The sequence below is a fragment of the Rhinatrema bivittatum genome, chromosome 2, assembly GCF_901001135.1.
Source record: "Rhinatrema bivittatum chromosome 2, aRhiBiv1.1, whole genome shotgun sequence".
Lineage (NCBI taxonomy): Eukaryota > Metazoa > Chordata > Amphibia > Gymnophiona > Rhinatrematidae > Rhinatrema > Rhinatrema bivittatum.
The window spans coordinates 765,228,125-765,244,575 of NC_042616.1; the positions used below are offsets into that span (position 1 = coordinate 765,228,125).

General features: G+C 50.4%; 1 protein-coding gene across 1 annotated transcript in view; it reads right to left on the bottom strand.

Annotated features, from left to right (window-relative positions):
• WASHC5 (WASH complex subunit 5) overlaps window positions 1–16,451 on the bottom strand; it is a 205,789-nt gene that overhangs the window by 185,029 nt on the left and 4,309 nt on the right. The window contains 4 exon segments of the mRNA XM_029592012.1: window positions 2,604–2,756; window positions 3,659–3,851; window positions 10,410–10,510; window positions 11,110–11,194. Of these exon segments, the coding sequence (XP_029447872.1) occupies window positions 2,604–2,756; window positions 3,659–3,851; window positions 10,410–10,510; window positions 11,110–11,194 (532 nt within the window).

Sequence of the window (16,451 nt, forward strand, 5' to 3'; positions counted from 1 at the left end):
AGGGCTTTGGTCTGTCCTCTGGCAACTTGTGAACTTTGTTCTCTCCCAGAAACTTTATCAACTCCTCCAAATCCTCACTGACTAAAAAAACACCTTTAAATGTAATAGTCCCAAGCTGAGCCTTGGAGGAAACATCAGTGGACCAGTTTCGGAGCCACAAAAGCCGCCTAGCCAACACTGCCGACGACATTGTGCGAGAGGAAGTGCGGAACAGGTCATACAGTGCGTCCGCTCCATATGCCACCGCAGCTTCCAAATGTTCCGCCTGCTCTGATTTTCTTGTCGGAAGATCTCTAGATGTCAGCAATTGCTGGACCCAGTGCAGGCTCGCACGCAGCATCTAAATATTACACACCGTCGCCTGGATACCTAGGGCCGACACCTCAAAAATGCGTTTAAGCAGTACTTCCAGCTTGCGATCCTGAAGGCTCTGAGAGCTGCCGAACCTGTGAGTGGAATGGTGGTCTGCTTAACGACAGCCGAAACTGAAGTATCCACTTTGGGGGACCGCAGGAGCTCCAGAGATTCATCCAGTAATGGATATAGCTTATCCATGGCCCGACCGACCCGCAGACCAGCATCCGGAGCGTCCCACTCCCTGGTCATCAGCTGCTGAAGCATGGGATGAAAAGGAAGAGCTTGGGTCAGCGTTCTCAATCCCGCTAGGACAGGATCCACCAAGTCCTGTGGCGGAGCATGTGGAGGGAACTCCACCCCAAGTTCAGAAAGAACTGCAGGAATGAGAGGTTCTAATTCCTCTCTCTGGAACAGCCGGACCACTTTAGGATCATCACCATCCAAGGGGTTCTGCTTCCCCTGCTCATCTTCTGATCCTGCCCCAGCCGGGGAGAAAGGAGAGGTCACTGTAGCTGTAGCTACACTGCCTGGTACCACTGGAGCCAAGGAGCCTTTTAACTTTGCGACCCAGGCACATCCGTGCGCTTAGCTACCTGGGGGGGCTGGTCCCTGCGCAGGTCTCACCGGCAAGGCACCACCCTGCGGAGACCTGGAAGCCAGAAAGGCTTTATGCATAAGGAGGACAAAATCTAAGGAAAAGGAATCAGAATCATCATCACCCCCCCTGGAACATCAGGATCCTCCTGATCAAAAGGATTATCAGGACTGGCAGGAACCGGTGACAGCGCAGGGGAAGCTCCCCATCTCCCATAGCCCTTGCCTGAGCTGCAGGAAATGTGTTTAAGATGGCTGCTGTCCCTGCACTGAGGGGGAACTGGTCAGCCAGAGGGTCCCGCGGAGCCGATCGTTTGAGCCCCCCGGGGCTTAGCTGATGCTGCACTCCCAGAAAGGGAGCTGCCTTCCCCTCCCGGAAGGCAGTGGGAGCAAATACCAGCCCGAGAAAGTCGTGCGGACGATTCTCCACATGCCACACACAAAGATGGCCGCGGCATCATGGAGGGGGAAAAACAGCCTAAAACTTGTCAAAAACATGGCAAAATTTGCCAAAAACGCGGCGATTCAGATGGGGAGGGGTCCTGGATTGCAGCCCACCAAAAAAGAAAAAAAATTTCAAAATTTTTTTTTTTTTTTTTTTTTAAACGCTGAAGCTTGGCACGAGGTAAGAGAGGGACCAGACCACTGGTAATCTCTTCCCCAGCTCCTTCCCTGACTGGAGCCCCGCGGGGTTACCAACCCCAGCTTCAATAACCTGCCACCAGAGGGGATGACCCCGCAGGATCTAACAACCCCCTGGGAGGATTGGGAAACACCCTCTGGTGCAGAAGACTACTTTAATTTTTAATTTTTTTTTTTAACTTGCTTGATTCAAAACTTTATATAGCTAGTTCACTCTTAATTATTTCAAGGGATAGTCTACACTCCAGAAACAGGGCAAGACTGCAGGGTTTGCACCACCTCCATCTGCTGGAGACAGAGAAATACTGAAGGGATGCAGGAGGAACACCAGGTTAAGTGAGAGTGCCTTTCAAGTTTTTCTCTGTCTGCATCTGCTGGAAGGGAGGCATAACCCATGGTCTGGACTGATCTGGGTACATACAGGGAAAAAGGCAGTGCATTCAAATCTCTCTCAGGCATATTCATTGTTGATATCCTAAAAACCAGACTGGCTGGGTGTTCCCCGAGAAATGGGTTGAGAACCATACTTTAGATGACTATGCAGTGAGAAATGCAAAAATGATGTGTGTATCAGTCTTCTCTCCCTCTTGGGGTCATGTGCAACTGCCCCCTCTACTCCAGAAATCCACTAGATAATGCAGGAACCTGGGACAGAATCAAAGTCTCGTGCCCCCTCAGCGCGAAAAAATCAAGTATACCGAATTACTGAATGGCCCTTGTGCTGCGTTAAGCTGCATGCCACATCACTTTGCTGAACAATGAAAACATTGACACACAATGCAAGGGTGTCAGACCTCCTGCTCCACAATGCAATAATAGCTACTGCATTAGGCTGTCAGCACACCAAAAGCAAATCAACTGATAAGAGGGAGAGATAGCCATAGAATCTGGCCAAAAAAATTAAAAAAAAGTTGGGCCTTTTACTTTTTATTTTAGGGGAAAAGGGGCTTCCCTGTCAGAGCAGAAATGTGCTTCAGACCATAGATTTGAAGAACAGTAAGTGGACCTACCCAGTTATCCGGAAAGTACTTATCTACTATTTCTCTCATCTTCGCTTGCTGGCTGTGCAGGATGGAGGGCTCAAAATAGAGCAGGATGTAGAGCATTGCAGCCTGTGTTGCCAGAGCCGTGCTGCGGTGCTCTGGGAGGGGGTACGCCGAAACCTACAACACCAGGAAAGAACAAACACTTACCCAGAGCTCTGACACTCACTAATGCCTACAAACAACCACCAAGTAGCAGCTTTTCTTTAACAGTTTATTCTTTAAGAAATCAACATATAATTCGCTTCATGGCTGCAGATCAATGTCCAAAAACCTCATAGCCCATGAATCTATCTTTAGAAAGAAAGAAACTCCTTGTCAAAGTAATATAGAACACCTCTTACTCTAACTTTCATAACTTGCTCATTGCTCCACTATTTTTTTTCCTGCTCTTCTTATCCTGGGGTGTTGCTCTCTTGTTGCATCAACTCCTCCCTCTATAGCCCAGTCACTGTGGAGAAAGTACCTTTGGTGACTTCATACACCCCCAGGTCTGACCAGCATGTGTCACCGCTGTAAAGCGGCCAGGATTCCCTTCTTCTCAGGGTCTTGATCAGCACGTCCAGCCTCTGCTAGCCCAAGGGCCGGGTCCGGGTCCAGAATCAAATACAAGTCAAGTGTGCAGCACTACCAGTAGGCCACTGGGACGGCTCCCAGCACTGCTTCTTAACTAGATCTTCCTTCTTTAAGAAGAAGTGGGTAATTTGTATTTGTTTGGGGGTCTGCCCTTCTCGGGCTCTCTCTCTAATGCATGATAAATGTTTGTTTCTCTGGAAAATTAAAGTTAAAGATTGCTGCTCTTTCTGCCTCCTTCCCATTTTCTTTTCTACCCAGGAGATTACACTCAGAGGGCAGCCTTTCCCACCACACCCAGAAATAAGTCCTGAAAATTCAAGGCAACAGAGGGTGAAGCAAAGTAAAATGTGGGTAAGTGATTCATGAACCAAATCCACCACCAGTAAAAACACTATAGTCAACAAGGACTAAACTATGCATGGCATAAAAAACAGGTTATATCACACCTGGTTGTATATATCATCTGATCGCAATCGACCAATCACCATGCTGATAAATGTCTTGTTGATAGGAACCCTGTGAAAGTAACTTTCGGGGTAATTGGGGGGCCTTTTAGCTCCCGGCTGGCTCAGATATCCAGTGCTCCGCAGCAGTTTGCAAATATCATCCATGTTTGAGTCAGCAGAGGTTCGAGCGGCACTGAGGAAAGAAAAGAAAAGGAATTGGAAACACACATACAAAAAAAAAAAAAAAGTGTTCTTTTATGCGTTCACCAGCATTAATTCTCCCATGTAAAACTTCTGCCCATACGGATTCCTACCCAGCTGTCTTCAAGAACTCACCAGTGTATTCCCCAAACCTTTCCACAGGAGTTGTACACGACTCCCCTCCACTCTACTACACACATTATGTGGCTGTCAAGCTTCTTTGGCACCGTGGGAAGATAAGTACAGTTTTGGATAAAAGTGGTTATTTAATCATGACAAAAAGAAATATTTAACAAAAAAAGAAATTTAGGGTATACAGAGGTCTTGGTAAATGAGGTGACATCTCAGTGTTGGTGTCCGATCAATGCTTAAGGCCCATTGTGGGCGATTATATTTAATCCAGCACATCTTTCTCCGATACCATTCCTCTGAAACATTTTTAAAAATTGTTGTAAATCTTTTCATAAGGATTTTGGATTCACACCTTTTTCTGTATTCTTATTTTGTACATTACTATGATTTTTGTACCGGTTCCAGGGAACGCTCAGAGAGATATGGTAACTCACTGGTATTGTAGACAGCGATGACTTCCTGGCAGAAGTGGTATTCAGCAGCAAGTCCGGGAATGTGGGCCCTCGAGGAGCGAGTACCGATTCCAGACTGCGATCTGAAAAGCAAAGAGAAAGCAAGGCCCCCGAGGAGCGGGTACCCCTGGTAAAGTCCGAGGAGGCAGAGTAGCAAGGTATGCAGAGAGTGAATCCCAACCGCAGCGATACCTGGAGGCAGCAAGGTAAACTTGGTCCTTGCTAACTCCATTAGTTAGCGAATTCAGAGACCTTAAATATCTGGTGGAGATGATGTCACCTCAGGGGGACGCCCTGAGGTTCGTGCCACTGCTGCTACTTGAGTCGGGGCCGCTGGGAAACATGGCGGAGTGCGGCGTCTAGCCGGTCCGGGGACGCCGGAGGAGAACGGCACGAAGATGTTGTGGCAGCCAAACTTCCAACAGGCAAAGAGGGAGTTGCCAAAAAGGTAAGGTGGGCGAAGTGGAGATGTCGGGCAGCGACGGTCGCAACATACCCGAAGCACTTTGTTCACCTTCTTCAGATCCAAAATCGGGCGGAAGGAGCCTTCTTTCTTGGGAACCACGAAATATATAGAGTATCTGCCGGTCCTGCATTCCTCCAGCGGGACTGGGACAATAGCTCCCAGTGCTTTCAACCGGCCCAGGGTTTGAAGCACCGCTGTCCGTTTTGCGCGGGCCCCGCAGGGTGACATCATGAACAGGTCCCACAACGGGCGTGCAAAATCCAAAGCGTAGCCATGTTCGATAATGCTTAGAACCCACTGGACTGACGTAATCTTGACCCACTCCTTGAAAAATAGGGACAGGCGTCCGCCTATCACCGAAACAGGGTACAGCGATCCCAATAGGGAAAGCACGTCCACATCTGCTAGGAGACAGAGATACTGTAGGGCTGAGGTCACTGCAGGGGTATATCTAGGGTGACATCAGCTTTGAAACCTGACTCCGTCTCCATCTGCTAGCAGGGGAGCATATAACCCATTGGTCCTAAGTCCATCTGGCTACATGCTAGGAAAGTGCTGTTTTTCCCACCACGAATCTGAGATACTTCCCATAACCTAGGAAGATCTCGATATGGGTGTATACATCCTTTAGATTGAGGGAGCATAGCCAGACCCCTTTTTGCATAAGGGGGATCAAGGTACCCAGGGAAACCATCTTGAACTTTTTTTTTTTTAGAAATTTGTTTGAGACCATCAGGTCTACTAAGATGGGACAAAGTCCTCCTGTTCTCTTTGGAATCAGGAAGTACATGAGTAAAATCCCCGCCCTCTTTGCCGTGGTGGAAAGGGCTTGACCACTCTGGCTGTTAAGAGAGAGGAGAGCTCTGCCCCAATGCAGGCAGAGAGGGTAATTTGGTCAGACACCCAATAGATTTAATTGGAAATGCTGATAAACAATGAACAGAACTCACTGGTCCGAGATTACACCAGGCCACTGGTTCAAGAAGAACTACAGCCTGCCCCCAACTGGAGGGTCCATCGCCACAGGTATGGGCGACTGGCTGATACACCCCGTGGCCCAGTCAAAACCCCATCCCCGGGTTTGACTGAGGAGCCAGCTGGGGCTTAGGAGCTCTCTGCTGCCAGGGACAGCCACAAGTGCTCTGATGAGGATGGGATCGAGGAGGCAGAAGATGCTACTTTCTTTGGCAAAGAAGGAATTCCTTGGCCCCTGCCTCAACAGCCTCTTGGAAGAGGGGGATAAGTCCAGAGCACTAGTGGAGAGTTGTTAGAGGGTCTCATGCTGGACCCAAAGTTGGGCCACAGCATCCTTCACCCTATTTCCAAAGAGATTCTCTCCTGTACACAGCACATCAGCGAGTCGTTCTCGTACCTCCGGTCAGAGATCAGAGGCCCACAGGCATTCCATTCTGTGGGCACAGATTCCCGCTGCAGAGACTCTCGATGCAGACTCAAAAACATTGTAGGCTGCATGGGCCTCATGTTTTCCATACTCCAAACCCTTGCGCACCGTTGACATGAGGGTGTCTTGCTGCTGTTGAGGCAGTTGCTCTGCCACCTCCTGCACCTGCTTCCAGATAGCCCGCAAATATTGGCTCATGTAGAGCTGGTAGGCAGCAATACGAGCAATAAGCATGGCACCTTGAAACATCTTCCTCCCAAGAGCATCCATCGCTCTGTGGTCCACCCCCAGGGGCGCTGAGGAGTGGGTCTAACAGCACTTGACTTTCTTGAGGGTGGATTCAACCGCCACTGACTGGTGGGGCAGATGACGCACATCAAATCAGACAGCCTTCTGGATCAGGTAAACCCCATCTGAATTCCTTTTGACAGGTGACACTGTGAGGGGGGTGTTTCCAAATCCTCAGGAGCAACTCCAAAAGGATCTCGTATACCAGAACCACCACAATCTCTTTAGGAGCCTCCACAAATTGAAGGATCTCAAGCATCTTGCACCTGGTATTGTCCTCCAACAATGGCTGGAATGGGATTGCCTTCGCCATCAACCTCACAAAACCTGTGAAGGTTAAAGTCCTCAGGCGGAGAATTCCTTTGCTCCTCTGGAGGAGAAGGGTCTGACAGGAGACCATCTGAGTCCTCGGTGGAAAACTGTCTGATTATCCACCCAGGGGTCATAGGGACACTCATCCTCACAGTTTGTCACAGGGGATGGGGCCCTAGGTACTCAGCCAATGATCAGAGGTGCAGGCACTGATGAAACTAGACAGGGGCTATAGGCCTCTGCAATTCTGCCAGCCTTGGTGAAGCTTCCTCCTTGGAGGAACCGGCGACGACCATCATACTGGTTGGAGGAGACCCCAGTGACCTGCGGGCACCGGTGCTGGCACGGGAACCAATGCTACTTGGATCAGTAAGGCACAGATGAGCATATTGAGCTTCTCCAGAAGGTATGAGAACAGGTGCTACAGGCTCTGGTTCCATTGGTGCCACAGGACTGTGGTCCTGCAGTGCCTGCTCCACCGCCAGCTGGACTCGATACTCCAGCTCCTCCATGAATGCTGCCAATGCCAACACTGACTGGGAGGAAGGAGGGGTGGCCAGATCTTCCTCAGACCCTCGAGGGAAATCAGTAACTGACATCAGGTCTAGTGGAGACCATCGGGGACACCGGGTATCGATGGAGGACTAGCTCTCCTCGCCACGGGGGTCGCTTTGGGAGCATTGCAGCAAAAGCCAGTGCATCCCCGTGCCCAGCACCTTGCATCAACGGGAAATGGTGCTGATGCTTCTTGGTCTTCCCATGATGCTTGGCCTTGTCTTTCCCCAGTGCAGAGGTCAAAGACGATGAACTTCCAGAGGAGATGGGACAGCAGTCGATCTCCAGAGCTCCTATCCACCAGCGACCTCGACAGAACAGATGGTCCCACTGATGTCGAAGGCAAGGTGTCCATAGGTGCAGCGCCGAGATCTTTAGATGCCGATGCATCAGACTTCGTCGACCCAAAGTGGTGCTCCATCTTGTCAAGCTGAAGCCAGCGCCCCTTTGGGAGTCATCTAGTTGCACAAGTGACAAACCCGGACATCATGTGATGCCCCCAGGCAGAGTATGCCACCTTCATGCAGATCAGTGATGACATAGTCCTCGGGCACTGGGCGCATCAGTGAAAACTGGATGTGGCCATGACGGAGCAAAATAAAAGGGCTGAAGGATGGAATAGTGGCAGTGGGCGTCAATGGCCAGTAGGCACAGAGGCACCACCACCACAGGGGAAAATCGACTGCGAAAGTAAACTTATCTGAAGATGTCGAAAACCCTGACTGGGGAACTATGGGAAAGCACAGAGAGGGACCCGGCAACAGAACAGATAGAAAAAAAAATTTGCAAAAACGCGAAAAAAAGTTTTCCACTAGGCCAAAAAACCAAAAGTTTTAAGAGCTCGAACAAACACGAGGCTCACAGCTCCATGAAAAAAAAAGAAACTGAAGGACACCGCGTGGATGCGCGGTATAGGGCATGCTGAGCATGCCCAGTGTGCATAGTCAAAGTTTCTAGAAAGTTTGACATAAGTTTTCCGCATCGGGCTACATCTGATGATGTTACCCATGTGTGAGGACTACTATCCTGCTTGTCCTTGGAGAATGCCTTACATGCCTGCTGTGCTGAAGGTCAGATACCGTGTTCACAGGGGTTGTAAATGACATGCACGCTAAGCCCAACTATAACAGCATAGGTGAAAAAAAAAATCTCTCTATAGCACCAGCATTAAAGAATGCAAGGCATGACACCACATGCTATGGGGACCAGATTATATTGCTTAACCCTTTGCAGTCTACTTTGAAAGAATAATTTGGGTTGCATATAGTGCCCCTCACTTACTCATGATCTCAACATGTACAATTCAACTTGGCAGTAATGTCCATGCAGCTACCTTTGGGCCTACCAGCACAGCAGCGCATTTCTTGAGCCTGGACCATGTGACAGATTCCATAGCAGACAAGGAAGAAGGAATAGTGGCCATGCTGCGGCCACTATTGCCCTATTACAGCTGGTCATCAGAGGGAGAAGGGGGGACTTAAGGTCATCAGAGGGAGAAGGGGGACTTAAGGTCACTCAAGAGTCAGTAACAGAAGCTTGAATTCATGCTCCAGGCATAATTCAATACTGTCAGCACTAAATGTCACCTATCTCTTCCTTGTCGAGGGGGTGTGGGTGTCTAATTCTAGTCTGGCTGCATGTTCTTAGCATATCTACCACAGCATCCTAATTTCTTCTCGTTAGGGTCTGTAGGGCAAATATAACACACACATTTGGATACCTGAAAGATATTAATGATGCACGAGCTTTGAACCTTATTTATTTATAGCCTTTCTATACCGGCATTCATGATACAATCACATCATGCTGGTTTACAGTTAACAGGGGGTGTAAAAAGCCTTGAACATTTAACAAGTGAAGAGGAGCAAAAAAGTTACAATAAAACAAGGGTGCTGGAACTAGGGGAAGAAGACGACAAAGGTAGAGTAACTTAACAATAAGATGAGCAATTATTTACATTGTGCTGAAAGTCACTCAATAGTTAATGCGGTGCTTCAATTAGGTTCGGGAAAGGCTTGTTTAAACAGCCTTTTTGTTGGAAAGGAAACTGTAGAAATAGGGATCAAGAAATTAAACTCCAGGGATGACAACTCAGAGCCAACATCAGGAAATATTTCTGCACAGAGGGTGGTGGATACCTGGCATGCCTTTCCAGAAGAGATGGTGAGGATAAAAACACTAGTGGCCTGATGAAATACCGTGCGCTGCCTGCGCACGGTTCAATGCTTAGCCTGGGCTTAGCATGCATGTCAAGGCCAAGCATCAAACATGTGTTTTGGACGCGCATCAATAACCCCAGATGTAAATTCCTGTTGATGAGGCTATTAGCTATTCCTCCCCTCCCTCACCCCGATGCAAAAAAATAAAAAAATATATATATATAGCTGGAATGGGATTGCCTCCACCATCAACCTCACAAAACCTGCTAAGGTTAAGTCCTCAGGCGGAGACTTCCTTTGCTCCTCTAGAGGAGAAGGGTCTGACAGGAGACCATCCGAGTCCTCTGCGGAAAACTCCATCTGATTATCTCCCCAGGGGTCATAGGGACCCTCATCCTCACTGTTTGTCACAGGAGATGAGGCCCTAGGTGCTCAGCCAATGTCCAGAGGTGCAAGCACTGATGGAACGAGACAGGGGCTACAGGCCTCTGCGATTCTGCCGGCCTCGGTGAAGCTTATTCCTTGGAGGAACTGGCGATGACCATCATACCGGTCGTGGTGATATTGTGTCGGAGGAACTAAAAAGTTACAACTGTCCCAAAATAAAAAAAATAAAATAAAAACACAAGTGTGCTGGCGGTCAGGTTGGGAAAAGGGATACTTAATTAACCAGCGTCCATTTTCCTAATTTGTGGCTGTGCAACTTGCTGGGCACACTGGATGGACCATTTGGTTTTTATCTGCAATCAATTAATATAATGATTATAAAAGCAAAAAGTAATACCTGTATCTGTAGTAGGACACCAACATCCTCTCCCTGACTTCACCTTCAATCTTCTGATCAATGACCAGTAGCATGACCCCATAGAGGTACAGGGCTTCACACTGTTGAGAAATGACAGGTGCTCAGTTCGTGTAACTTACACCAGAGTCTGACTTTAAAAAAAAAAAAAAAAAAAAGGAAGAAGTCGTCGCTCCTCAGGCCTTCGCAAGGTTTCAGAAAGTACTTTGTCTCAAGGGTGAAAAAAACATTTAGAAAAAGCAGGTGCTAGCTAAAATATGCACATAATTTACTCTGTTTTTTTAGTTTGCCAATTTTTCCTTCATTTTTATCTTTGTTGATTTTTTTTTTAATTTGGAAAAGAGGGGGGGGGGGGGGGGAGGGAAGACTGCTTCTTTCCTCAATCACTTCCTCTTCCTATCTCTCCCCCAGCACCTTCATGGCCCACGCCCTTCTTCCTAACTCCTTCCAGCTTCCTCTGGGCCAAAGCCTGACAAAGTCAGCTGTCAGGCAGCAAAAAATGAAAGTATAACTACCTGGATCATGAGGATTTTTCCTGATCTCATTTCTTACCTTCACTGAAAACACCAACAATAGATACCTTAAAAAAACAAACCTCTCAGCATTACTGAGAGCAACTTAACACATTACCAAGTTGCTGGCTGTTATGTATTGCTGTTTACTGAGAAGCCTGGCCACTCACTAGAAGCTGCTTTCCATCTTCATTCAGTAGCACGCTTTCCAGGGTTTGCTGAATGTAAATCCCTTCATTGAGATCATCAATGTATCTGGGGGGGGGGGGGGATAAAAATTCGAAATAAGGGATCAAAACAGTTGTTTACAGAAAAGAAAATTAGGTTCTTACCTTTGTTAATTTTCGTTCCTGTAGTACCACGGATCAGTCCAGACTCCTGGGTTTTGCCCCCCTCTAGCAGATGGAGACAGAAGTTTACAAACCAAACTCCGCCTATATCTAGGCTGGTGCCACCTACAGTCTGGCAGTATTACTTAATGTCAAAGCAGAACAATATCCAAAACTTCAACTAAACTAGATAATCAACGACCTCGATACAGGTGTACAACCCCCCAACTGGGAACAGAACTCGAGGTATCGAACATCAACTCATTCTGGCTGATAAAGATACTAACACACAGACCACACCGCCTCTCCCGGCATCAGCCCCACAACTGGGTGGGACTCTGGACTGATCCGTGGTACTACAGGAACGAAAATTAGCGAAGGTAAGAACCTAATTTTCTTTTCCCTGTACGTACCCGGATCAGTCCAGACTCCTGGGATGTACCAGAGCTTACCTTACTTGGGTTGGGAGCCGGAGAGGCCTGCTCTAAGCACCCCTTCTCCAAACCCCGTCGGCCCTGGAGCCTTAACATCCAATCGATAGTGCCGGGCAAACGTATGTACCGATTTCCATGTGGCCGCCCTACAGATCTCCTCTGTAGGGATATGATGACATTCCACCCAGGAAGTGGCCTGGGTGCGAGTAGAATGGGCTCGCAGCCCCGCGGGTAGCGACCGACCCCGCAAAAGTTATGCTGATCGGATGGTTTCTTTTAACCAACGAGCAATGGTAGTCTTGGAGGCCGCATTACCCCGCCGAGGACCACTGTAGACCCGAATAGATGGTCGGACACTCTAAAAGCATTGGTGACCTCCAGATATTGTAACAGTGCGCGTCGCACATCCAACTTATGAAGATCCTTAGCCATGGGATCTGAAGCCTGCAAAAAAGATGGTAGCTCGACCGTATGGTTCACGTGGAACGATGAAACCATTTTGGGTAAAAAGGACGGAACCGTACGCAACGAGATCCCCGACTCCAAAATCCTCAAGAAAGGTTCTCGACACAACAGAGCCTGAAGCTCAGATATCCGTCGCGCCGATACAATGGCCACCAAGAACACCACCTTCAGAGTCAAGTCCTTAAGGGTGACTTTGCGAATAGGTTCGAAAGGCACCGCGCACAACGCCTTAAGCACCACATTCAAATTCCAGGATGGACAAGGCTGTCGAAACGGAGGACGCAAATGCCTTGCCCCCGGAAGAAAACGCACTACATCCGGATGCGCTGCCAAGGATGCTCCATGAATTCGTCCTCGCAAGGAACCCAGAGCCTCTACTTGCACCAAGGAACTACAGGAAAGACCCTTGGACAATCCCTCCTGCAGAAAAAGAAGGATATCCGAAACAGCCACGTCGTGCGCAAGACACCAGGATTCAAAAACCTTCCAAACTCGCAGATAAGACAACGAAGTAGACGTCTTAAGTGAACGCAGCAGAGTAGATACCATCGTCTCCGCATACCCCTTGGATCTCAACCTTTGCCTCTCAAAAGCCATGCCGCTAGACAAAAGCGATCGACCAGGTCGAAACAAACGGGCCCCTGATGCAGGAAATCCGGAAGACACGGAAAACGAAGTGGTTCCTCGACCGCCAGGTTCAGTAGATCCGCAAACCACGGTCGCCTCGGCCATTCGGGAGCGACTACTACCACGTCCGCTGGGTGTACCTCTATCCTTCGTAACACCCTGCCTATGAGAGGCCACGGGGGAAACACAGAGCAACACATCGGTCGGCCACGGCAATACCAGAGCGTCCACTCCTTCCCCTGCCGTCTCCCGATGTCGAGCAAAGAAACGGGGAGCTTTTGCATTCCTGAAAGTTGCCATCAGATCGACTGCGGGTGTGCCCCATCAGGCACAGATGAGCTGGAACGCTTCCTCTGCGAGCTCCCACTCTCCAGGATCCAGCCAGTGTCGACTGAGGAAATCCGCCTGGACGTTTTCTACCCCGGCTATGTGAGAGGCCGCAATACTGCTCAGATGTTTCTCCGCCCATATCATCAATGACCGGGCTTTGGTTGCCACCGCCTGACTCATGGTCCCCCCTTGCCGATTGATGTAAGCCACCGTGGTCGCATTGTCCGAAAGGATCCTGATGGCCCGACCGCAGATGAGAGGAAGAAACTGCAACAGAGCCAGCCGTACTGCACGAGTCTCCAATCGATTGATGGACCACTATGCCTCCCGAGGCGACCACTGACCCTGAACTGACTGCCGGAGACAGACTGCTCCCCAACCGTATAGACTGGCGTCCGTGGTAATCACTGTTCACGATGGAATCTCCAGAGAGACCCCTCGACTCAAGTTGTTCGGACACAGCCACCAGGCCAAGCTGTCCCTGGCCTCCTGGGTCAATGGTAAGGCGAGGTGAAAATCTTCCAATATTGGGCGCCAGCGGGATAGCAACGCTGACTGCAAAGGACGCATGTGAGCGAATGCCCATGGAACCAATTCCAGCGTAGAATTCATGGACCCCAATACCTGTAAGTAGTCCCAGACGATCGGTTCCGGCTTGGATAACAATCGTCGAATTTGCATCTGCAATTTGACCATTCGTCCCAGCGTGAGCGACAATGTTCCTTGACACGTGTCGAACAAAGCTCCCAAATACTCCAGGGACTGCGACGGTACCAGGTGGCTCTTGGACACATTGACCACCCAACCAAGAGAACGCAACAGCTGGAGCATCCGCTGAACCACCGTTTGGCAAAGCGACTCAGACTTGGCCCAGATCAGCCAATCGTCTAAATACGGATGAACCAACAGACCTTTCTTGCGCAGTCACGCTGCCACCACCACCATGATCTTGGTGAACGTTCGAGGGGCCGTCGCCAGGCCAAACAGAAGCACCTGAAACTGGAAATGCTGACCCAGCACTGCAAAACGGAGAAATTGCTGGTGGTCCGGTCGAATGCCAATGTGGAGGTACGCCTCCGTGAGATCCAGGGAGGCCAGAAACTCCCCCTTTCTCACAGATGCGATCACTGAATGCAATGTTTCCATCTGAAAACGAGGAATTCGCAAACATCTGTTGACACTCTTCAGATCGAGAATGGGACGAAACGTTCCTTCTTTCTTGGGTACTACGAAGTAAACGGAATATCAGCCAGTGCGGAGCTCGGCGTGTGGAACCGGAACAATTGCCCCGAGCTCGCGAAGCCGAGCCAGTGTTGCCCGTACCGCCCGGCGTTTTTCTGAAAAACCGCAAGGCGACACCAGGAAAAACCGGGACAGCCAGTGTAAAAAAATCTAACGCGTAACCGTGTCTTATCACCTCTAGCACTCACTGATCTGACGTGATTCTGGTCCATTCCTCTTAAAACCGGCTCAACCTGCCGCCAATTTTGGGAACGAAGGAATGGACCGGCTGCACATCATTGTGCAGGCTTACCTCCCTGCACATTCTGACTGGTTCCCGGACGACCGAAACGGCGGCCACGAAAGGACTGAGAATAAGACTGCTGTCGGTTAGCACCTGTGATGAAAAGAAGAACTCGATCCCCGAGACGTCCGTGACCGACAACCGCCGTGAAAACGAGGACGAGAGGCTGGACCCCCACGGTACCTTGGCCTATCCTCCGGCAGCCGATGCACCTTATTCTCATCCAAGGATTCAATAAGATCCTCCAATTCCTTGCCAAACAACTTCCCCTTAAAGGGTAAGGAGCCCAACCGGGCCCTGGAGGTTACATCCGCAGACCAATGACGGAGCCAAAGCAGCCGCCTCGCCGCTACCGCGGTTACCATGGATCTGGCAGACGTGCGCAAAAGATCATAAAATGCATCCGCACTATAGGCAATAACTGCTTCTAAGCGACTTGCCTGGCGCGCCTCTTCCGAAGACAGGGATTCATTAGCCAACAGCTGCTGCGCCCAGCGAAGACCTGCCCTCAGGGAAAAATTACTGCAAATCGCCGCACGAACACCCAACGCCGAGACCTCAAAGATTCGCTTAAGCTGAACTTCCAATTTTCTATCCTGTAAATCCTTAAGCGCGGTACCTCCGGTTACCGGGATGGTGGTCTTCTTCGTCACCGCTGCTACCGCCGAATCTATCTTCGGCAAGCGCAACAGGTCCAGGGCGTCCTCCGGCAGGGGATACAATTTATCCATCGCCTTCGCCACCTTCAGCCCCAAGTCAGGAGTATCCCGCTCCTTAAAGAGCAAATCTGAGGCCGAGAAATGCAAAGGAAAAGCCGAGGGAGGACCCCGGAGCCCCAAAACGACCGGATCCATCACCCCGAGACGTGACTCCACCTGAGGAAGCTGGATCCCCAGCTCCCCCAGGATTTCCGGAATGAGGGGTCCTAGCTCATCCTTCCGGAACAATCTAACCACCTTCGGGTCATCTCCCTCTGCTCCATGAGAGACTCCGGAACCCGTGGCCCCCGGCTCCCCGACCCCCTCAACCCCCCTCGGGGGCTGGGACGGAAGGTCCTGGTCCTGATCCTCAGCAGAGTCCTCCTGCTCCTCTGAATCCGTAGAGGAACCCTGCTCACCTCTGGCCCCCCGGGACCAAAGGGGACGAACCTTGGCCGGACTCTCAGCCACTGGGGCGGGCCTAGCTCTCTTCCCCGCTCTAGACCCGGACTCCAGAGGCGGGTTCCCTTGGGCCCTCTTCCTAGCCATGCGGCGGACCTTAAATGCCTTGTGCATAAGTAGCACAAACCGAGAATTAAACGAGGAATCCGAGGACCCCCCTTCTTCATCCCCTTCCAAGAGGGCATCCTCGCTAGGGGAACTAGGCCTCACCGATCTTCCCCCCCCAGAAGCCCTATGCTGGGGGGATAAACGCGGTGGAGGGATGTCCCCCCCCCCCCCCCCGACCGTTTTCCCCGCGTTTGCCTCGGCTCCCCAAGGTGAGAAAATGGCTGCCGCTCCCGCCGAAAACGCTCCCAAAATGGCGGCCGTCCCCGGGAGCCCCGAAGACGACCTGGCAGAAATAGTCACGGCAGCCGCGGAGGATCCGGCGCGAGCCTGCCTACCCCAGGTCCCCAACGCCGGCGCAGACGCTCTCTCCCTCCCACACATGAAGAACAGAGGCTGTCCCTAGACAGCCGCGCCGCCGCGGACCCGCAGGCCCAACAAGCCGCCTGCCTCGGCATGCTGTGCCGTGGAGCAGGAGAGAAGAGCCCGCGAATACACAGAAACAGGCCCTCCCCCTCCCGACAAGCGGACAAACTT